This window comes from Wolffia australiana, chromosome 14 (assembly GCF_029677425.1).
Source record: "Wolffia australiana isolate 7733 chromosome 14, ASM2967742v1".
NCBI classification, from domain to species: Eukaryota; Viridiplantae; Streptophyta; class Magnoliopsida; order Alismatales; family Araceae; genus Wolffia; species Wolffia australiana.
The window spans coordinates 2,900,937-2,917,874 of record NC_135848.1 but is presented as its reverse complement, the minus strand read 5'-3'; the positions used below and the strand labels follow the sequence as shown (position 1 = coordinate 2,917,874).

Sequence of the window (16,938 nt, the reverse complement as noted above, 5' to 3'; positions counted from 1 at the left end):
GATACCATGTACTCTATAATATAGAAAGGAGTGTTTCAAGATTAGTGATCTCAATATTATGATCTCATCATAATTTATTAAGTCAGATAATGTATTCATAGACTTCATCACATGTGCACTATAATTAATATATTATATGAATGAAGATTGATTGAGATATAGAATGTGTGATTGCTGTTCGGCCACATATATTTCCATCACCATGTCTGTAATTGCTTGCAAAGCAATACCTCCATCTTTGGGACTTCAATGCTCCATCAGAGTTATTTTTCAACAAGACAAGATATCATGAATTTCAAACTATGAAATGTTCGGCTTCTATGAATGATGGGAAATCCCGAGGGGAGGAAGGTGAAGTATAGGAAGACATAGTGGAGGGTAGGGAAGACTAACAATTTAGTGATTTTTTTGTAGTATATTTCTTCTTATGACATTTAATATTGATTAATTTTCATTATTGTTTCAGGTTAAAGGTATGTTTAATATTTGATACCGAGACAACACCAATACGATGCTAAATTATATGTGGTGTGGTGACCAAATGGAACTAAGATGAGCTAGGAAGAAGCAACTAGGGCCAAGAGAGAGACCATAGGGAGGGGAACCATTTATCCTAGTTTTATTTGATTTATTGCATCGAATCCATGACAAAAATTATACCTGACTCTTTTAATATCAATTTTAAGCTCTTAATTTCCTTTACTAAACTTTGACTATGATTTTTAGTTCTGATTTTAGCTTTGAAATTGACAAGACTAAGGACCAGACTGATAGTTGGGTACAACTTTAGGGTTTTCCTAATATTAAGACTAAGATCAAGGGCACCATTCTGTAGTTCAAACATCCTTGATTGAATATCATGTGTACCGCTCGGACTATATTCAGAAATAAAGTAGTGCCCTTATTATCAGATGTGTGATTGCCACGTTTATCAGATGTGTGATTGCCATGTTCACCCTTGTGTGCTTGCACATTCCTGTAGTATGTTTGTGGCATCTGATGGAATAACTCACACCTCTCAAAATGCCTGAGCAAAACGAGGGCATAGCATGTGCACGACACACGCCACATGCACGTGCGGTTGACATGCAAAAACCTCAAGGGAATGAGAAGCCCAATGTGAGGTAAAAAGAAAGCAAGTTAAAATTAACCCTAGGCACCTGGCCGGTCTCACATTTTCCCCAATCTATATTCATTGTGCCCAGGCTGTCCCTCTCTCCCTTTCATTTAATCAATAAACTTCTGCTCTCTATTCCCTTTCTTTTCCCAAATAGTATAATAACCATAATATTATTTTAATTCTTAATAACAAGTCACTTTCCTCCTCATTCCCTTTCATATGTCAGATAGTGGAACAAACATTAAAAAACTGGTTAAAATATTTTCTTGCATCATGCAGGTCACGGGCGTCGCGCCAGGTGCGCGTGCATTGCTAGCTGCATGCACGAGTAGAGCAGAACCTATCTCTGTGGACTCCCTGCTTCCAACTCTTTCTCTCTCTAACTCTCTCTCTATCTCTATCTCTAATTCTCTCTGTCTCTATCTCTCTCTATCTCTATGTCTCTCTATCTCTCTCTATCTCTTTGTTCTTTTATAGTAAGATGAATAACCAGGTTACCCTTGTGAAGAAGAGAGAGAAAGTCCGTCTAAAGCAGGACGGCTAGGGTAGACGTCGCGGCTCGGGTCATTCCCGCGGTGCCCCACCACCGTCTCCATCCGCCGCACAAGTGTTGGATTTCTTCTTGTTTTGTATCGCTTGCTGCACGCGCGAGTTTATACTCATCATCTCTGTGGACTCGCTGCCGCCAAGTCTCTCTCTCTCTCTCTCTCTCTCTCTCTCTCTCTCTCTCTCTCTCTCTCTCTCTCTCTCTCTCTCTCTCTCTCTCTCTCTCTCTCTCTCTCTCTCTCGCTCTCTCTCTCTCTCTCTCTCTCTCTCTCTCTCTCTCTCTCTCTCTCTCTCTCTCTCTCTCTCTCTCTCTCTCTCTCTCTCTCTCTCTCTCTCTCTCTCTCTCTCTCTCTCTCTCTCTCTCTCTCTCTCTCTCTCTCTCTCTCTCTCTTTGCCTCTCTTTCTCTCTCCCCATCTATCTCTCTCTCTTTTTTCTCTCTCTCTCCGTCTCTTTCTATGCCTCTCTTTCTCTCTCCCCATCGTTCTCTTTCTGTATGCCCATCTTTCTCTCTCTCTCCGTCTCTTTCGATGCCTCTCTTTCTCTCTCCCCATCGTTCTCTTTCTGTATGCCCATCTATCTCTCTCTCTTTTTTCTCTCTCTCTCCGTCTTCTCTATGCCTCTCTTTCTCTCTCCCCATCTATCTCTCTCCCTTTCTCCCCATCTATCTCTCTCTTTTTTCTCTCTCTCTCCGTTTCTCTCTATGCCTCTCTTTCTCTCTCCCCATCGATCTCTCTCTCTCCGTCTCTCTCTCGTTCTCCCCATCCATCACTCCCCTCTCTCTGGCTCTCTCTCCACCTCTCTCTTTGCCTCTCTTTCTCTCTGATAAAGAAGCAACGACTGGTCGACCTCAGTCAAAGGCTGTTTCAAAAGAGGGCTACAACGGTCTACTGCTGCTATTTCAAAAGAGAATGGACTAGTGCTTCAACACTATGCATCGAGCATTCATTACGCTGGTATTTATTGTAAAGTTCACGCACAGAAGAGGAAGTAGAGGAAGAAGAAGAAGAATGGAGATCGAATAGAAGTAGAGAAGACGCGAAGAGATGCAACGCAATGTAGATCGTGATTCTTCTCTTCTAAATCATTAATAGTAAAAGACAGGTGAGTTGGTATTTATAGGATCGATCATAACGGTAAGTTTAAACTATTTAGGCAGTTATAGATCGAGATCTATAACTGCCATTCTAATGGTAGCCGTTAGATTTTCTAACAGTTATATCAGCCTAACTAGATGTAATCCTATCCACTAGATTAAGCCTATCTAGATTTAATCCTGTCCTCTAGATTCCCTTATATTTAATCCTACCTGTCTAATACTCATAACGAGTTATAGATTTATGTTTAGTTTTTACTAATCTAGAGTTATTAAGATCCCTATGGTCGTTGCTGTGGCTGACATCTATACTACTATATATACTACTATAATAGGAATACATGTGCGCTTCTGGCCTCTAATTGGCTGACAGAATAGTGAGAGAGAGAGAGAGAGAAAGAAACGGTTGAGAACGGTTGAATGGATTGAGGGGATCGTTCCAAGAACGTCAGGATTGTCGATCGTGGGGACAACTCGCTGTAGAGTCACTGGCTGATCAACTACAGTTTTGAGGCGTTGACAGAAGAGATCACGGAGGAGAACCAGATCACCAGAAAGGTGCTGAAAATCAAGCAAATCATCATGAACAAGGAACAGGAGGTCAGCCTCTGAATTTCATTCATTTCCTTCTCCGATTTTGAATCATTTATGATCCAACCACTGAATTTTGGAAAATTTACGTCGATCTTGATCGAGGTCAGTCGTGAAAACGGGGAAGTCTTTGACCCGGCGTTGCCTAGTCTCTAGAAACAGGTCACCCGTAGCCATCGCATAGTTTTTCTATTCAGATTAGCGATTTATTTTGTCGCGCTCCTATACAAAACCACACATACAAGTACCCTTTCGTAACTTCTCCGACAGGAACACGTTCATTCACTTTAAGGTAGGTAATCCAATTGTCCGAACCCGAATTTTCAGATATCCACCTTTTTAGATCATATTATCAGCCTTTGCCACAGTCATCTGTCTCTGATGACTGTGGCAAAGGCTTAAATATCCACCTTTTTAGAACCTCCGACTGACCTCGATCAAGATCGACGTAAATTTTCCAAAATTCAGTGGTTGGATCATAAATGATTCAAAATCGGAGAAGGAAATGAATGAAATTCAGAGGCTGACCTCCTGTTCCTTGTTAATGATGATTTGCTTGATTTTCAGCACCTCTCTGGTGATCTGGTTCTCCTCCGCGATCTCTTCTGTCAACGCCTCAAAACTGTAGTTGATCAGCCAGTGACTCTACAGCGAGTTGTCCCCACGATCGACAATCCTGACGTTCTTGGAACGATCCCCTCAATCCATTCAACCGTTCTCAACCGTTTCTTTCTCTCTCTCTCTCTCTCACTATTCTGTCAGCCAATTAGAGGCCAGAAGCGCACATGTATTCCTATTATAGTAGTATATATAGTAGTATAGATGTCAGCCACAGCAACGACCATAGGGATCTTAATAACTCTAGATTAGTAAAAACTAAACATAAATCTATAACTCGTTATGAGTATTAGACAGGTAGGATTAAATATAAGGGAATCTAGAGGACAGGATTAAATCTAGATAGGCTTAATCTAGTGGATAGGATTACATCTAGTTAGGCTGATATAACTGTTAGAAAATCTAACGGCTATCATTAGAATGGCAGTTATAGATCTCGATCTATAACTGCCTAAATAGTTTAAACTTACCGTTATGATCGATCCTATAAATAGAAAAAAACAGAGACAGATGTTTAGGATTCATCGGACGCAAATTTGTTTAGGATTCATCGGACGCAAATTTGTTGCTCACCTGAAGACAAGGATGCGGGATGGGGAGTCCTGCACTTTGTAAAAACAGAGAGACTACGTCGCTACGGCTCTTCATGAGAGAGAGAGAGAGATATGGATAGATAGATAGAGAGATATGGATAGATAGATAGATAGATAGATAGATAGAGAGAGAGAGAGAGAGAGAGATGGATAGATAGAGAGAGAGAGAGAGAGAAAGAGAGAGAGAGAGAGATGTGGATAGACAGACAGAAAGACAGACAGACTGAGAGTAAAAAAGAGTTTATTAAGGATAGCGACGTGGAGGGGAGGTGAGAGTTGAGGCAGAGACAGAGACAGAGACAGACCGAGAGAGCGAGAGGGATAGACAGACGAAATAGGGCTAGAGATACTGAGAACGCGAAACGAGAGAGAGGAAAAGGTATAGAGGGAAGAGGAGTAAGAAAAAGATGGAAGCCAGCGAGATAACGAGAGGTAAAAATAGAAAAAAATGAAAACGAGAGAGAATATTAGAAAAAGTAACAGAGTACCGAGAGAGAGAGATACCTTAAAGAGGAGGGAGAGAGAAGTAAAGGCAGTGAGAGAGACGAAAGTGTGATAGAAGGAGAAACGAAAGGGCAAGAGAAACGAAAGAGACGACCACAACACAGCGAGGGGGAGAAGAGAGGAAGACAATGACCGAACGACAGAGATGCGAAAGGAGAAAGAGGAGGGAGAGACCGCAGCTCTGCAGACGAGAGAGAGAAAGGTACGGGGGAGGCGAGAGAGAGAAAGATAAAAAGAGAGAGACGAGAAAGAGCAAGATAAAAGGTGGGGAGACGAGAAAGAGCGAGATGAAAAGACGGAGACGGGAGAGTGAAAGGTAAAAAGAGGGAGAGGAGAAAGACCAATGATAAAAGTTGGGGTGAGGAGAAAGAGCAAGATAAAAAGACGGAGACGGGAGAGTGAAAGGTAAAAAGAGGGAGAAGAGAAAGAGCAAGATAAAAGGTGGGGTGAGGAGAAAGAGCAAGATAAAAAGACGGAGACGGGAGAGTGAAAGGTAAAAAGAGGGAGAAGAGAAAGAGCAAGATAAAAGGTGGGGTGAGGAGAAAGAGCAAGATAAAAAGACGGAGACAGGAGAGTGAAAGGTAAAAAGAGGGAGAGGAGGGATAGAAAGATAAAAATAGGGGGGCGAGATGGAAAATGATAAAAAGAGGGGACGGGATGGAGATATACAGGGGAGACGACAGAGAGATATACGGGGGTGACGAGAGAGTAAAAGGTAAAAAAAAAGGAAAAGATGAGAGAGAGGCAGCCGAGGGAGAGAGTGAGCAAGAACGAGACAGTACAAGGAGAGGGAAGGATAAGAGCGCCAAATATAAGGACTACACAAACAAAGAGCTCAACGAAACACAGAGAAACAGAGGGTGGAACAAGAGTCCCGTCGAGACAGAAACGGAGCGCGAGAGAGAGAGAGAGAGAGAGAGAGAGAGAAAATAAGAGGGCGCCCGAAAAAAGAGAGAGACAGCGCGAGCGAGAGAGGGAAAATAAGAGGGCGGTCTAACAGAGAGAGAGAGAGAGAGAGAGAGAGAGAGAGAGAATAAGAGGGCGCTCTAACAGAGAGAGAGAGAGAGTAAGAGGGCGGCCTAAAAGAGAGAGAAAAAAGTGCGAGATAGGGAGGGAAAATAAGAGGGCCCTCTGAAAGAGAGAGAGAGAGACAGAATGCGGCCGAGAGAGAGAGAGACTCCAATGGCATTATTTACTAAAGCCCTGCTTTCTCTCTCTTCTCTACCCCAAGCCAGCATTGAGAGCAGGCCCCACTAGTGTTCTCTATTTCTCTTCATTTATATCCCTCAACATCGACGAGTCCTTTGAAAAAGCAGTGTGTCGGAACTCGGAAGCAACGATCACCTCAACAAGACTGACGACCATTGCTTCCTTATCACTCTCCCCATCTATCTCTCTTTCTCTCTCTCCTCTCTCTCGCCCCCTCTTTCTCTCTCTCCATCCATTTATCTCACTCTCCTCTCTCTCGCTATCTCTTTCTCTCTCTCCTTCCATTTATCTCACACTCCTCTCTCTCGCCCTCTCTTTCTCTCTCTCCTTCCATTTATCTCACTCTCCTCTCTCTCGCCCTCTCTTTCTCTCTCTCTCTCTCTCTCTCTCTCTCTCTCTCTCTCTCTCTCTCTCTCTCTCTCTCTCTCTCTCTCTCTCTCTCTCTCTCTCTCTCTCTCTCTCTCTCTCTCTCTCTCTCTCTCTCTCTCTCTCTCTCTCTCTCTCCGTTCTTTCTGCCTCTCGTTGTCTCCCTTTCTCTCTCCTTGTTAGCAGGTTACCCGTGTGAAGAAGAGAGAGAGAGAGAGAGAGAGAGAGAGAGAGAGACCGTCACCCTCCGCCGCACAAGTATTCGATTTCTTCTTGTTTTGCACTGCTCGCTGCACGCACCAGTACAGCAGAACTCATCGCTGCTTCTAACTCTCTCTCTCTCTCTAGACTCTACCAGATGAATGACCAAATTACCCTTGAGAAGAGGAGAGAGAAAGTCCGTCACCCTCCACCGCAGAACCCATCTGTGGACTGGCGGCCTCTAATTTTCTTTCTCTCTCTCTATGAAGACCAACTACCAATTTTACCCCTTGTTAAGTAGTAAGAGAAGTGTTGGTTTTCTTCTTGTCATGCACTATAAAATTAGACTGCCAGGCTTCCTTTCTTCATGTCTTCCTTCACGTGCACTTCTCACTACTCTTTCTCTCTCTAAGATCTCTGAGCACGTTCTCTCTCTCTCTCTCTCTTCTCTCTCTCTTGTTGAGATGGCCGCAGGGGATGATTCCAAGGATCCATCGATGGAAGATGATCAGGCTAGCTCTCCCGGACCCTCCTTCTACCGTAATGGCCTATTCATCTTCTTTCATAACGTTAGGTACCTCTCTCGCTCTATCTCTCTTTCTATCTCTAACTCTCTCATCTCCAAGCCCACTCCTTGAGCATAAGAACCGTGCGTGTTTTCTCTGATTGGTACTCTCTCTCTCTACCTCTCTTTCTCCTATATTCCTCTCCACTCTCTCTCTATACATATCTATCGATCTATCTCTCTGTATCTATATGTTTCTCTATATATTTGATTCTCTGTCTATCTATCTCACTCTACCACTATCTCTATGTTTCTCTATATATCTAATTCTCTATCTATCTATCTAGCTCTCTCTCTCTATTTATCTCTCTCTATCTCTCTCTCACACACGTGACACACCCACACTCACCCTCTGTTTCTCTCTCTAAGATATCTAGTTTCGTTTTATTCTCTCACAATGATCGTATATATTATTTTCAACATCTCTCTCTCACTAAAATCTCCAAGCTCATCTCCTCTCTCTTCAGGATATCCAAGCTCATCTTCCCGTGCTCTCTCTCTCCCTTAGATCTCTTTCTACCTCTATCTCCCTGTATCTATATGTTTCTCTATATCTTCAATTCTCTGTCTCTATGTTTGTCGATATATCTTTAATTCTCTGTCCCTCTCTATCTCAATCTCACTATATCTTTAATTTTCTATCTCTCTGTATCTCTTTGTTTATCTATATCTCTTTAATTCTCCATGTCTCCCTCTCTATCTTTATCTCTCTGTATCTCTATATTTCTCTATTTATCTATATATCCATTTATATCTATCTATCTCTCTCTTTCTTTCTCTATTTTATCCACCTATCTCACTGTCTTTATCTCTATGTCTCTCTCAATGATATCATACATTATTTACAATACCTCTCTCCCAAAGATATTTGTCTCTGTCTAGGATATGTCTCTCTCTAAGACCTATAAGACCGCACTCTCTAAGTCTCTAAGATCTCTCTCTCTAATATCTCTCTACCTCTGTCTTTCTCTCTAAGATCTCTCTATACCTCTGTCTCTCTCTCTAAAATCTCTCTCGACCTCTGTCTCTCTTTCTCTAAAATCTCTCTCGACCTCTGTCTCTCTTTCTCTAAAATCCCTCTCTACCTCTGTCTCTCTCTCTAAGATCTCTCTCTACCTCTGTCTCTCTCTCTCTAAGATCTCTCTCTACCTCTGTCTCTCTCTCTAAGATCTCTCTCTACCTCTGTCTCTCTCTCTCTAAGATCTCTCTCTACCTCTGTCTCTCTCTCTCTAAGATCTCTCTCTACCTCTGTCTCTCTCTCTCTAAGATCTCTCTCTACCTCTGTCTCTCTCTCTAAGATCTCTCTCTACCTCTGTCTCTCTGTCTCTCTAAGATCTCTCTACCTCTGTCTCTCTCTCTCTAAGATCTCTCTCTACCTCTGTCTCTCTCTCTAAGATCTCTCTCTACCTCTGTCTCTCTGTCTCTGTCTCTCTAAGATCTCTCTACCTCTGTCTCTGTCTCTCTAAGATCTCTCTCTCTCTGTCTCTCTAAAATATCTCTCTCGCTCTGTCAAAGATCTCTCTCTCTCTCAGATGTATGTATGTATGTATGTCTCTCTCTAGGAACGCTTTGAAGGCGGACGAAATGGGCAAGGAGATCTCCTCCATCGCCGTGCCCGCCGCGCTGGCGCTCGCCGCAGACCCCCTCGCCTCCCTCGTCGACACCGCCCTCGTCGGCCACCTCGGTATTAAATTAATAAATACAAATTAATTAATTAATTAATACAAATAAATAAATAAACGGGACGGGAAGGGACGTAAAGGATGACGAAATACGAGTCAAAGACGAGTCAGGAACGGGTGGCGACCCGGTTATTGGGCCTGATTGAAGTTTGGGCCGTTGGCAGGGCCCGTTGAGCTGGCGGCGGTGGGCGTATCGGTGGCCATATTTAATCAAATCTCCAAAGTCGCCATCTACCCCGTCGTCAGCGTTACCACCTCTTTCGTCGCCGAAGAACACCCTAACCGCCCCCACGAAGCCCAATCTCGGGGTTAATTTTTAATTAATCTCTTCTTCTTTTTTACTTTCATTCTCTTGTCTTGTTATTTTTATTAAATTTTTTTCTGTTTAGAATATTTTGATAAATTCAGTATTTTAAGGAAGATTTCTGGGCTTTTTTTGCTCTATTCTATTGTTTAAGTTATTTTTGCTAATTTTTTTGAAAGCGTGCAGTTTTGAATCTTTTGATAAATCGAGTATTTTAGGGAAAAATGGGGGGCTACTATATTATCTCCTTTGCTTATAAATAAACAGTGATTTTTCTAGAAAGATTTCTGGGTTTTTTGTTGCTCTATTCTATTGTTTAGTTATTTTTGCTATTTTTTTTTGAAAGCGCGCAGTTTTGAATCTTTTGATAAACTGAGTATTTTAGGGAAGATTTCTTCTATTTCTGGGGAAAAGTAGGGGGGGCTACTCTATGATCTCATTTGCTAGTAAATAGATGGTGATTTTTCTAGAAAGAATTCTGTGTTTTCTTGCTCCATTTTCTTGTCTAGTTATTTTTGCTTTTTTTTTTTTGAAAGAATGGAGTCCTGCATCTTTTCATAAATGGAAGATTTCTCCTTTTTTCTTAGGAAAAGCGGGGGGTTGGGCTATTCTGTCATCTCGTTTGCTTATATATGGAGAGTTATTTTCAAGAAAGATTTCTTGTTTTTTTTCTTGGGAAAAGTGGGGGGGGGGGGTTAGCCTGTCATCTTGTTTGCTTATGAACGGATAGTGGAACGGATAGTGATTTTTCTAGAAATGTTTCTGGGTTTTTTTCTGGGAAAGGAGAGGCTACTTGATCATCTAATTTTCTTCCCTTAGATGACCCAAATTCGATTAAGAAGAATCGTGGAGGATACAACTTTCGATTTGATGACCCAATTTAGTAAATATTTAAGATATTTTTTTGGTGGAATAAGGTGGGGGGCAGCTCAATAATGTAATTTAATTTCTATTTTGCAGGAAAAGTAGAAAACATAATGATAGACGATTCAACTTTTGATAAAAATAACCTTATCAGGAAAACATTTTTTTTGTTCGATAAGATTCTCCGACCCCTCTTGGCGCTTTCATGTCAGTTACCACTTTAGGGGGGTTTTTTTGTATTTTATGTTCATGTACTTCTGTTTTACAGAAAACGTACAAAGCATGGTCATGGATTATTCGACTTTCGATAAAATATCCTGTTCTGGGAAATTTTTATTTTGGTGTGATAAAAACCACTTTGGTGTATTTATGTTAGTTACCACTTAAGGGTATTTAGGTATTTTCGCTTCATATAATTTTGTCTTACAGAAAATGTACAAAGCATGATCATGGACAATTCAACTTTTTATAAATTACACGCTGTTATGAGAAAGATTTCTCATAATGTGATAAGATCCCAAACCTCTCTAGATGTATTTATTTAATTACCCATTACGGATACTTTTGTCTATTCCCTTCATTTGTAGTACTTTTGTTTTAGAGAAAATATACCAAGATTATCATGGGCAGTTCCAACTTTGGAAAAAATAACCTTCTATGGGAAAATTTTATCATAGTTTGATAAGATCCACCCGACCCCTCTAAATGCATTTATGTCGGCTACCACTTAAGGTGATTGGGAATCGGATACTGCTATTAACGTAGAGCTATAGTGGTTATAAGGGCATATCCCCAACAACCATCGTTTGGGATTAGTAAAAAAAAGAAGAAGAGAAAAAAAAGAATAACGACAGATGAGAAAACGTGAATGTAACTTCCAACATAGAGGCCAAAGACTTTATTCAGAAACCAATTATTCTACTAAAATTTGAACTCTCCATGATTTTAACGTATCATGCTTTTGTAACTACTCTTTGATTACATATCTCTTTCGTAGAAAACTTACAAAAGCATGATAAACAAGAATCATGGTCAATGAAACTTTTTTTCTGGAAATATTTCTCCTCTGATTCTATTCACCCTTTTTTATTGTAAAAAATATTAAAGAAGTATGATAATCAAGAATCATGGTCGATTAAACTTTGGTTGGAATAACCAATTTCTGGAAATACTCTACGATTCTATCAACTATTCTCTTTTTTACAGAACATTAAATAGCATGATGAATAAGAATCATGTAAGGATTATAAAAATTTTCAACGTTCATGTCCATGCAGATGCTGAGGATCCAAGAAGAGATAGTGTGGCATTACCAGGGGACATGCAGAAGAGGCCGTTCCTCCCGTCGGCCTCATCAGCGCTGGTGGTCGGTGTGGTGCTCGGGATTCTTCAAGCTCTGCTACTTGGATTTGCCGCCACACCCTTCTTGCGCTTAATGGGTGTCAAGCCAGTAAGCAGATCCAGATTCATAACATAATGGAAATATCTCTTACCCAGAGTAAAATATCTTTCTATGCACCAATTTTCTCTCTTAATTTATCCATGGTTAGAGAATAAGTTTTCTGATACGATCTTCTACCCCCGAAGAGTATCTTAGGAATTTTAGCCCACTGGGGGTATTTTAGTCATTTTATGTTTAGGGTAGATTGCTTCCTTTTCTTATAAATATGTGTAGCCCTCCCTTGAGGAGGGCAGTCAAGACTTATGGTAAGATCGGCCTCTTGGCTCACTATCTCAATCCTTCCTGTCTCGGTCCCGTCCCCTTGACCGTCCAGCGATCGCCTATCCCCGCGATCGTCTCACCGGATCTTCAGCCGGCTCCCCTCCAATCCGATCCCTACCCTGGCCGTTTGTTCTCTTCTAGTCTCCGACAATCCCCATCCCCGCGATCGTCAACCCTTCACCGCATCATCAGGCGGCTCGTCCCTGGTCGATCCCTGCCCCATCTGTTCGACCCCTCCCATCATTCCCGTTTCGACTCTCCTACCCCGGGAACGTCTACCTCGCCTCGTCCTCCAACCTCCTGACACGAACCTAGATCAAGGTTTTTATCATTTTCTTGCGTCCCGGCCTCCATGACACCCTCCTGCTCTAATTTTTTTGAAGTATAACCTCCCTCCTGCTCTAATGCTCAAGAGTTTGGGATGGAGGAAGTAAAAGAACTCAAGAAATAACTCAAGACGTAACTCAAGAGAAAGAAATCTTCAACTTTTCTTCAACTTTACTCAAATCATTTCATTGTATGTCACTCTTATTATTCTTTGGGGCGTATCTTTGTCATCCTTTTTCCATGGATTTCCCAAATGACGATTCCGAAGTTGTAGATAGACTAAGGAAGAAGCTTCTAGAACTTTGTAAACTTCCAGATCTTTCTAGAACTTCTTGAGCTTTAGAACCTTCTAGAAATCTCCAGACCCTTCTAGAACAAAGCTAAAAACTTTTTCATTTGGCAGACCTCTCCCATGATGGCTCCAGCCCGCCAGTATTTATCGTTGAGGTCAATCGGCGCGCCGGCCATACTCTTTTCCCTCGCCATGCAGGGGGTTTTCCGAGGGTTTAAGGACACCAAGACTCCTCTCTATGCCACGCGTGAGTCTCCAATTTTCCTGAATTTTCCACCATTTCTTGCATTGACCTCAATTCAGATAATACTTGATCCAATCTTCAGTTTTTTTTTTTTTCCCTTTTCCTTCTTTTAACCTTTAGAGCGCGAACGAGTCAGTCGCAGGAGACGCCGTCAATATCATACTCGATCCAATCCTCATATTTGTGGCACGATGGGGCGTAGCTGGTGCGGCCATTGCGCATGTTATCTCACAGTAAGATCTCCCCAAGTTTCTCCTTCCAAGGTTTTTTTTTTTTTGATGAATCTGGAGACTACAGGTATGTAATTGCAGCCATACTGCTCTGGAGACTAGTACAGGAAGTGCAAGTCATTCCACCGCATATCAGAGATCTGAAATTCAGCCGCTTTCTCACCTGCGGTAAGATGCTTTCTTCCCCTACTTCAAGTTAAAACGACCACTACTATCTTTGAACTGGCTGAAGCTTCCTGATTTCATTTCTAGACATTGAAATCAAGGAATATTTTGACACTTTTAGTCAGAATTTCATGCATTTTGTCCTGAAATCTTTGCATACATGAGCTCATCCACGTTTCTTGTTGGTTGATATGACACGCATAAGGTTCGCAGTTGCTGGATGACAATGAGAAATCATCATAGTCCTCTTGATTAAGATGAAGATGATGAGTTTGCCATTGTCCTCTGTCCACAAATTGTAGAAGGATGACGGATGAAGACTCATCGTCCTCTCTTCACTTCCTCTATCCTTACTCTTTTAGGTGATGATGACAATGACTAGTTGTTATCGCCTTCGTCTTACGTCTGCGGCTAAAACCACAAAGACGACGACAATTTCGTCCCCTTAGATGACGAACCCATCATCATCATCAAGTACTAGTCCAAAATGAAAACCAACTTACTCAAAACAGTACAGAGAGGTAGCGTGCCAACAGTGAGAGTATTAGAACATGTTTACCTGGCTGAAATAAAATGAGAAAAAAAACAAAATTAGCCGAAGAAAAGTGAAAATAGCTACTTCTTTTATTTTCCCCACATCAGAAAGATTTCGCCAAAACTCTCTCCTTCTAGAACTGGAATCTCCTTCAATTGTTGAAGATTATATACTAAGGTGTACCAAGTATATGATTATATACTTGGTATATAATTGGGAGACGATGACCGAGTGAATTAGCCGCTTCATGGTGGTCTCATTTAAGTTGTAAAAACTCTGAAAACTTTTGAATTTTACAGGGTCTTTATTGCTGGCAAGGGTTGTAGCGGTTACCTTCTGTGTCACTATGGCCGCATATCTTTCCGCTTCTCGTGGACCCATTCCTATGGCTGCTTTTCAAGTCTGCTTGCAGATTTGGTTATCAACATCCCTCCTTGCAGATGGCTTGGCTGTTGCAGGACAGGTCAGCAAAACCTTATAACGAGAATACTTCCCAAATAGTTAAATAAAATAAATTCAAAGACATAAATTTCAATCACTAGAGTGAAATTTCACAAAAATATCATCATTGGAATATCCTGCAGGCAATTCTAGCCGGTTCATTTGCTACAGGAGACCATCAGATGGTGGTTGACGCGGCATCTCGCGTCTTGCAGGTTTGACAAGTTAGCTATATAACTGAAATTTTTGTAAATTTCTTTAATCATAATTGAAACCTTTCTTCACACCACACAGCTAAGTGTTATTCTGGGACTGGGGCTTTCCACTTTCATTGGCATCGGAATGAGGTTCGGATCTGCAGTGTTCACAAAAGATAAGCATGTGCAGAAGTTAATACAAACAGTATTACCCGTAAGTCTTTTGATTGGCCACTGAATATATCCCCGTATCACTGATCAACAAGTAAATATCATGTCTGATAATTCGGGACACCTGTATTTTTCTTACAGTTTGTAGCTGCTACTCAACCGATCAACTCATTGGCCTTTGTTTTTGACGGTATTAACTTTGGAGCATCAGATTATGTGTATTCAGCTTATTCAATGGTGTGTGGAACCATACCTGCAATGAAAAAGAACCCATGTAGAACAATGAAAGAAATCTTTATGTTATTCCTAAGATATTTTCTTTGTTTTTCAGGTTGTGGTGGCTGTTTTATGTGTCGTTTCCTTAATTATTCTTTCTTATACTCATGGATTCATTGGAATATGGATTGCTCTGACGATATATATCAGCTTGAGAATGTTTGCTGGCATTTGGAGGTACGCTTGATGTTTCTTCCTATCGCTTTCTTGATTATCAAAGAAAAAAAAGGGTAGAAATGCTTAAACGTAAACTTAGCCTCGAGAATCATTTTCATCATATATCAGTACAAAAAAATTACCATAATTAGTATGTCGTCATATATTTGGTTTAACAAATACGCTGACGAACAGAAAATGAGAAGCAATTAAACTTCAGAAAAGAACTACACATTGCTCCAAGTTTTTTCCAGGGTTCTTGTCTCCCAGGGTTATAGGGTTTTCTTCAAAGAAAAATTAGGCATACCTACATTCATTATCTCTTTTTCAACATGTTTAATCCGAATTTACACGAAAATATTACTGATCTCATTTCTTTCCTGAAGAAAATTTTGCTCTTTCTCATTTTTTTCAGGATGGGCGCTGCACGAGGCCCATGGAAATTCCTCCTCGATATGAAAAAATCGAGTTGAAAAGCCAGAGTTTTTTTCCACGTGCGATAGCAATGTAATTTTCTCTTTGATATTTACATCATAGCCACATATCAGCTACCTACACCGCTTGTACAACGATGCTTTTTACCTAACATAATGATAAAAAGGCATACTTCATCTTATTCTTGTCACAGAGTCAAACTTTTTCTTTGGTTTTGCTATGTTATCTATGGTCTGGCTTTTCTCTAAGATAAATAGTGAGTAAATGGATAGTCGTATCCTGAGAATCCATGTATTGGCAGATTTCATGAAATAATAGTGTTTATGGTAACCCATCGAAGATATGGATAGGAAAAATATCAACCACCCACTTCAAGTACAAGGTAGAGAGAAACTGGAGATTTCAACCAAAGCAACATATGTCCCAAGGTTTCCTAACCAGTTGTGTCAGGATATATGATAAATGATCCATTAAAAATATCTACATGATCTATCTTCGTTATAAAGGACTTGAAATACCCTGTTTACGTATCATTTAAAAAGTGCACTAACAGAAATACGTCAGTAATCAGCAGTAATACAAAAGTGTGTAAACCATAAAAATTCTCTGTCGCGGGTCGAGGGCTCCTTCCCATTCTTCAAACTCCGATTCGTATTTCTCATATAGAAATATCCGATCAACAATAGAACAAGATCCATTTTCAGGTTTAAACTATGGGGGCTCGTCATTGGATAGGCCAAGAAAGCCTTCAAATAAGAGTGAGAAATCCTTAAACCACAGCGATCCCCAGCAGAAATCATATTAACCAAAACGAAGGAAGAAAAAAGAGTGCTGGCTACTGAACAGCCGATCGAGATGCCATTTAAGGTTGACAACTTAACAACTCCTTCCGAATGTTTATGCGATTCATGAAATTGAATATAACTATACTACGCCAACCTCGCTTCGGACAAACATATCAAATTCGACGTATCAGAAAGAAAATATCATACCAGTTGAAAAATCGCACCGACCGAAATCCTGAACTTCGGACGCGGACTATCCTGGCTCTTTCAGAATCAGAAGCCTCGCTCAGTATTTATAGAAAACGAACAAGAACAAATCGAATGTTCATGTGGTCTCCTTCCGAACGTTTATGTGTTCCATCAAATCGCAGAATTACAAACAACTAAACTACGCTAATCTCGCAGCGGACAAACTCATCGAATCCGACAGATCAGAAAGACAATATCATACCAGTAGAACAATTACGCCAAAACCCACGCGATCGCGCTGACTGAAACCTCGAACTCTCGACGCGACTTCTGTCAGCTCCAGAAACCTCCCCCAAGTATTTATACCCAACGATCAAGAACAAATCGAAACCTTCGATCGAACGGCGCAGAATCGCCGACCGTGATCTCAACGGTCCGATCGGCTCAAAACCGTAACCGCTCCACTAACCCAATCAGAAGACGCCACGTGGCAAACCAAACTTCTTCTTACGAAA

At 41.0% G+C, this 16,938-nt stretch overlaps 1 protein-coding gene and 1 long non-coding RNA gene across 5 annotated transcripts; one reads left to right on the top strand and one right to left on the bottom strand.

Moving 5' to 3' along the window:
• The first annotated feature begins 7,228 nt into the window (after positions 1 to 7,228).
• LOC144712336 (protein DETOXIFICATION 42-like) lies at positions 7,229 to 15,630 on the top strand. Of its 2 annotated transcripts, XM_078586582.1 has the most exons (13): positions 7,229 to 7,416; positions 8,970 to 9,091; positions 9,254 to 9,397; positions 11,535 to 11,707; positions 12,711 to 12,846; positions 12,980 to 13,076; positions 13,141 to 13,241; positions 14,073 to 14,236; positions 14,358 to 14,429; positions 14,509 to 14,625; positions 14,724 to 14,819; positions 14,914 to 15,035; positions 15,430 to 15,630. In XM_078586582.1, the coding sequence occupies exons 1-13, from the start codon at positions 7,307 to 7,309 to the stop codon at positions 15,485 to 15,487; spliced, it is 1,512 nt and encodes a 503-aa protein (XP_078442708.1). In that variant the 5' UTR covers positions 7,229 to 7,306; the 3' UTR covers positions 15,488 to 15,630. The 2 variants fall into 2 exon arrangements, with proteins under 2 accessions (XP_078442708.1, XP_078442709.1); XM_078586583.1 differs by lacking the exon at positions 9,254 to 9,397.
• Positions 13,717 to 16,777, bottom strand: LOC144712338 (uncharacterized). Of its 3 annotated transcripts, none has more exons than XR_013583771.1 (4): positions 16,686 to 16,777; positions 14,490 to 14,835; positions 14,107 to 14,222; positions 13,717 to 13,801 (listed from the first exon to the last, which is right to left on the bottom strand). It is a non-coding gene; the product is annotated as an uncharacterized LOC144712338 (long non-coding RNA). The 3 variants fall into 3 exon arrangements; XR_013583772.1 differs by adding an exon at positions 16,442 to 16,498 and having other exon boundaries at positions 14,107 to 14,835; positions 16,686 to 16,768; XR_013583770.1 differs by having other exon boundaries at positions 14,107 to 14,835.
• Between the last annotated feature and the right edge of the window lie 161 nt (positions 16,778 to 16,938).

Bases quoted from the DNA above. Each gene is read 5' to 3' on its own strand.
- LOC144712336 (XM_078586582.1), top strand. From the start codon at position 7,307: ATGGCCGCAGGGGATGATTCCAAGGATCCATCGATGGAAGATGATCAG. The intron at 14,430-14,508 runs GTTTGACAAGTT...CACACCACACAG, and splicing joins CGGCATCTCGCGTCTTGCAG to CTAAGTGTTATTCTGGGACT. The intron at 15,036-15,429 runs GTACGCTTGATG...CATTTTTTTCAG, and splicing joins ATGTTTGCTGGCATTTGGAG to GATGGGCGCTGCACGAGGCC.